This window comes from Malania oleifera, chromosome 1 (genome assembly GCF_029873635.1).
Source record: "Malania oleifera isolate guangnan ecotype guangnan chromosome 1, ASM2987363v1, whole genome shotgun sequence".
Taxonomy (NCBI): Eukaryota; Viridiplantae; Streptophyta; class Magnoliopsida; order Santalales; family Ximeniaceae; genus Malania; species Malania oleifera.
This window is the reverse complement of record NC_080417.1, coordinates 119,379,051-119,385,074: the sequence shown is the minus strand read 5'-3', so window position 1 is coordinate 119,385,074 and position 6,024 is coordinate 119,379,051. Positions and strand designations below refer to the sequence as shown.

The 6,024-nt window shown below is 38.4% G+C and overlaps 1 protein-coding gene and 1 pseudogene across 1 annotated transcript; one reads left to right on the top strand and one right to left on the bottom strand.

Moving 5' to 3' along the window:
• Nucleotides 1-244: 244 nt before the first annotated feature.
• Nucleotides 245-1,198, top strand: LOC131157582 (small ribosomal subunit protein eS17-like). Its single transcript, XM_058111856.1, has one exon. It carries the CDS (start codon nucleotides 443-445, stop codon nucleotides 872-874), a length of 432 nt encoding a protein of 143 aa, XP_057967839.1. The 5' UTR covers nucleotides 245-442; the 3' UTR covers nucleotides 875-1,198.
• Nucleotides 1,199-2,293: 1,095 nt separating this feature from the next.
• On the bottom strand, nucleotides 2,294-3,866 carry LOC131148534 (dof zinc finger protein DOF3.4-like; annotated as a pseudogene).
• Nucleotides 3,867-6,024: the final 2,158 nt, after the last annotated feature.

Below are 6,024 nucleotides of genomic sequence, written 5' to 3'. Positions count from 1 at the left end.
TATGTTTCGAAACATAACGTTTATGAATTTATCTATTATTAAAGATAATGTAACAGTTGATTATGAGTTAACAAGTGAATAGTATCTTAATTTGTCTATTTATTTTTTTATTAAAAAAACTTGTGGACTTTGCATGAATATTAATAAAATTAATTAATACGTTAATTTTGCTAATTGATTGTTAAATATGTTGATTTTCACGTTTTATTAATAAAGTTTAATAAAATTGTAATTTAATATAAACAAGAGGGGGTTTCTGTTATTTACCTCCAGACACTCATAAGCCCTAGCTAGCACAGAAATCAAACCCTACCGGCCTTACGCCTTGCCCTGCAACTCTGCCCGCCACAGTTTTCCAGCGGCCCCTCTCTCTCTCGCTCTCTCTCTCTCTCTCTCTCTCTCTCTCTCTCACACACACACACACACACACACACACACACAGATGGGGCGTGTGCGCACCAAGACGGTGAAGAAATCTTCTCGGCAGGTGATCGAGAGGCACTACTCTCGCATGACCCTGGATTTCCACATCAACAAGAAGATCATCCAAGAAGTGGCTATTATCCCCTCCAAGCGCCTCCGAAACAAGATCGCCGGCTTCTCTACCCACCTCATGAAACGGATCCAGAAGGGTCCTGTCCGAGGCATCTCTCTCAAGCTCCAAGAAGAGGAACGCGAGCGTCGCATGGACTTCGTCCCCGAAATCTCCGCCATCCAGACCGACCAGATTGAGGTCGATAAGGAGACCATCGACATGCTTGCTTCGCTCGGGATGAGTGAGATTCCCGGGCTTGTTAAGGTCGACCCGGTTGTGACTGCGCCCCAACCCGCTTTCCAACGGAGCGGACCTGGTGGAGCTGGGAGGAGGTATTGATGCGGTTGACGGAGATGGGTTTTGTGAGAATGACCCGTACTTGGTTTTGTTGGAAGTGCATTTCATTGATCATAATCATAGAGCTTGTAGTGTTAATTTCTCGTTTATGGGAACTATTTTGGTTTTAGAGCGCTCTTAGATTCGGTTTAGTTTCATTTCATGTTTGATTGAACAATTTTGATGTTATCATTGTTGAGATTATAGTTTTGTTTCAGGTAAAGTTAATTTTAACTACAAATCAATACCGTGATGCGCTCATAGAATCAGTACCATGTTAGCTTTTTGTTAATTTTTAATGAAAAGGCAATACCATATTTCATTTCAGGACCCTCAACATTTTAATGTTATTTTCCTGTTTATTATTATTTTTAAAAATAGATTTTAGAACCATTGAAATAAAACCAACAAATGTTATTTGTCAATGTCGAACTTGACATTGTTTCAGTTGTTTGAGCCAATAATACACACAGTTGAGAAATATTATTTGGTTGAGTGGAAACTGACCTGATGGCATCTCTGTTTACTGGGTGTCTTAAAAATGGAGATTTATAGTTTAATTGAGGTGGGAAATTTTGGTTTTGTTGTAACATTGTAACTTCAAATTTGTTTAATTGGTTTTTGATTATTTTCTAGTTTAAGAAGGAGGTTTATTTTGAACTGAATTACAAATGTCTTGTATCATTGCTGGATAGAGCTGGTTATGATATTTTAGGATTGGAATTTGTGGAGTGTTGGTATACCTTAAAATTGCCATGCATGACATGTATTCTCTAGTTTGTTTTTCAGACATTCGGATGTGATGAAAAATATGTTATTTTCTAGGTCTAAGTTAATTGGATTTGTTAATTCATCAAGACTCTTTTGGATTGATTGGCGGTGATGTGGTGTGTAATTGCATTACTTGTTCTGCCAATGATTAAATTTTAATGACTTGAGAACAGCTATTTTTGTGGCATTTTTATTTAGATTGGCTGTACATATCTTGTTCATTAGAAATGACTCACTAGGAGTCATCTTGATTTTAAGTGATACTTCAATAAAAGTATGTCCATCTAGTATTTGCGATGTGGAGTTTGGCACATTTTTTTCCAGACTTTTTGGGAATTGCCAATTGCCTGTGGGATATGTGGTTTGTTAGCCTACTACCTGTGGATATTTCAATTTAGACAGTGAATATTTGCACTGATCTATTGCTTTTAATTTGAGGATCTCTTCAACATGGATTCCATTTATGAATATCTTTCTGGTGTGTTCTGAAGTGGCTATTTAAGCTTGTGCATCTGAATTGGAAAGCTGAGACAAATAAAATGCAGAGTTGGTTTCAAAGCTGGAAACGTGTGGGTTTCAAATCACCTACGAATGTAGCAATTTGAAACCTAAATCCATATAAAAACCCCAATGTTGATCCCATTTGAGGCTTTAATCAAGCTCTTCCCGCAGGTAAGGTGCCGCTTCTGTGCTCAAATCTCTTTCTCCATCCACTGAAGCTCGCATGGTTGTTTTCACACTCTTGCCCAGTCTCTTTCCTCTGTCCTCTCTCATGGTAATTTTGATTCTCTTTGAGTTGTCTAAGATCCAAAAAGTTTGAGAGGGAAACAGCCCAGACCATATGCTAAGGTCCCCAAGGAATCATCTAGTGGAAAAGGAAGTGATCAAGTGATGACAACCAAGGAGGTGGGATTCGAAGCAGCCATCCTTTGAAGAAAGCATAATAGCTTACAGTTCTAGCTTCATGGCATGCACCAAAAATGTGTTAGGCTCAAGTGAGTCGCGGAAGCAATGAGACTTTGAAAGCAGCTTTTCAACTATCAATAGCAGTTGGGGAAGGTTTTTGTAGGGTTCTTTTCTTTTTTCCCCCCACTCTGCAATGTTTCAGCTACTTGTAGTGCTTCTTGAAGTCGTTGATGATGACATTATGCTTTTCGACCATCTCCAGAATAATAGTTTTGCTTCCTTTTCTGTTTTAGTTAAACCGTTCTTTGTTTTAGTTAATTAGTTCTTTAACTATTGATTTTGATATAAGGATCTACTGCCAAGCATTTTATTCTTCTCCAGTCTGCCCTTTGAGGTTTGTTTGAATTCATTATATTGTTTTAGAGTTTTTTTTTCCCATTTTATTATTAGTTTATAATAAAATATTAAAAAATACTTTGTTTGGGAAAAATTTTTCCGTTTTAAGGCTTATGTAATCTCGTTATTGCAAGACCATCCTACGAGATTTAAATAAGCAGGGAGCAGGGACATTCATGTGGTGACATGTGGCGGCCAAATCTCGTAGGACCATCCTGCGAGATTTGCATGGGCGTGTTTAGAACGGTGGTGAGAGAAAGCAAACCAATATATATCATTTCAGAACATTTCGAGAGTGGAAATAGCAAGGTCCAGCCAAGAAAAACAAATTCCGTGAGATTTGCTCTGCCAGCTCCGTTGCCGAGCCTAGCACCATTGCAGCTGCCTGTGACACAGTCTCCAACTCCCTGAAATGGCCAACCTGCCCCACCCATACCAAAGCCCATATCCTCAAACCCGGGCCCAAGCCTGACCCCAAACCCGCCCACGGCTAGGAAGTTGGGCCCCTGAGTATTTAGCAAAGAAGTTAAGCTCTTGTAGGCGTTAAGATTGTTAGGCTTGCCATCGCAGCCCACGAACGGCATTGACGATCCTTGGCTGGCGGGTAATGAAGGGTGGTGGAAGTCGAGAGAGGCAGCGGCGGCGGAGAAGGAGGAGAGTGTGCATACGGTGTGGGAGTGCTAGGCATTCTTGCGGATGCCGCCGCTGACGGGGATGTCGTAGACGGTGTTGCTGTGGGTCCAGTAGCAGCGGCACGACTTGCAGAAATGGTGGGGCTGGGAGAAGATGTAGTAGTTGTAGTAGCGGAACTTGGTGTTGGTGGAGTTGTAGCGGGGGCAGGGGAGGTGTCTTGCTCCGGCGGAGGAGGCTCCCCCGCCGTAGTGGGTTTTCTGGGTCGGTGGTTGTCGGTGTCTGAGGGCATATTTGGCCGCCAATGGTAGTGATTGGGTTGGTATACGTTTGATTAATTTGGAATTAATTTCATTCTCTCGTCCCACTCTTCCATGAATATTCCTAACTCTAATCATATGATTTAAGATATGATTTCAAATGTTGGTAACTGACAAATATATAAAAGTTGTAGTTCCAAGTGAGTCTAATCCTTCTTATTTACTAAATATGTAATTAAAAAAACACTTTTAGCCACCTAATGTTTGTAAAAGGGACAAAAGTAGTTGGTTATTATTAAGTAATAACATGTGATCTTTATCAACTTAATTAACAAATTATATAAATTTTGTTATTTGTTTGAGGTAATAACATCTATCACCATACTCACTTTCGATCATTTTGATCGTTCATTTTCAACATCAATTTGAATAGTAAATAGACTTTAATAACTTTACAAAGGCTAAAATAGTGATAAATCCTCACCAATTGGGAATAATGGTGTGGCTTTATACGTTGCTTCATCCACCATCCCTCATGGTCAATCATTAAAGCTCATCAAACACGGCATCACAATACGACCATTGCTCATATCATTAGAAAACATGAAAGAAATGGATGATAATAATAGTTTAATGGAAAATCAGTTTAATATTAATGAGACATAGAACAATCAAACATATAAACATTTAGATAAATTTTTGATGCAAAGGATCAGCTTCAAAAGCTGCAATCGCAGAGCATGCTTATTTGAAACATTCAAAAGATAAATAAAGCTTATAGAAATTTTTATTTTATTGAATTTTACGCCTCTTTACATTTGACAGAAAGCATAAGGACGAAGATAAGGAAGAGGCACTTGACAGAAAGCATAAGGACGAAGAGAGAGAGAGAGAGAGAGAGAGAGAGAGAGAGAGAGAGAGAGAGAGAGAGAGAGAGAGAGAGAGAGAGAGAGAGACCACTCAAATCAAGATTCCTTACAAGACTTCGACTGACGCAATAAGACAATAAAAATTATTAAAGTAGAAAAAGTGGTAACAGCACATGGACGGCTGCCTTTGAGTGGATGAACCACTACCACTTGGATTACTTTAATAATTTAAAAATTATAATGCATAAAAAATTACAATGTTATCCAAAAAGTAGGACAGTCGTAAAATCACTCAACCTTTCACTCTCAAAATAATTACAAAGCTGGTCCAAAGGGCTGACAACTGTAAAATCTTGCTATTAAAATGAAGACCTTCGAGCAAATAACATGAGCAAATTTAAATATCTTCTTTTGAAAATAAGGCCAGTTCTTGAAACGTCAGCCTCATGCTGTTGCATGCTAAGGGTGACGGAACATTTGACAAATGTTGAAATCATTTTCTCTTTGAGGAATTTGAATCTTTTGGTTTTGAAGTAGCTTCTGCCATTGGATCTTCCTTATGAATAAAATTGTACCAGTTCTCGATGTTTGATCCAAATTGTTCTAAATCAAGGGTCTTAGGAGAATGTTGATCATCAGAGGATTCAGAGTCGTCTGATTCTAGTTGGGCAATCATCTTGATTAATTTTGACTTCATACTACTTGAATTTGACTTTCTTGAAAATGATGACATAGTGTCTTCTTCAAAAATCTTCTTCTTATCTTTTGATTTTGGATAATAACCTCCTTCAAGGAAGACAGGCAGGTTCTGACTAGAAGCTTGAGCAAGTCAGGCTCGAACTTTTGCTTCAGGCATGGTGAACTTGTCCCACCATCACACTCGCTAAATTCTTCGAATAGTTCTTGAATAACATATTAAACTTTCTTTAGGAGGAACTATTATAGTCCTAGCAAAAAATCCAAGTAATCATGAAATATGAACAAAATAGTAGGAGCTTTGAAGAAGGAACATACAAGTCCTGAGGAGGATGAAAATTCTTTTGAAACAACTCAAAATCATCTTGAATTGATTCTGGGAAAATGCAAGTCTCAGGACCAAAGAACTTGAACCATGATAAAAACCATTTTGGAAAGCTTTTCAAAATATTTTGATCAAAGTGGATGAACCATGAATGACTGCAATTACGAATGAACATGGTATTAAACCAGGCATTAATGTAGTCCTTGTAATCATAGTTCTGAGGACAAAAAACTCTTTGAAACCTTCTTAAGATGCATGGGTGCTGACCCCACTCAGAAGGATTAATAATTTTCAAAGTCT

Excerpts from the sequence above, each read along its gene's own strand:
- LOC131157582 (XM_058111856.1), top strand. The coding sequence starts at position 443 with ATGGGGCGTGTGCGCACCAAGACGGTGAAGAAATCTTCTCGGCAGGTG.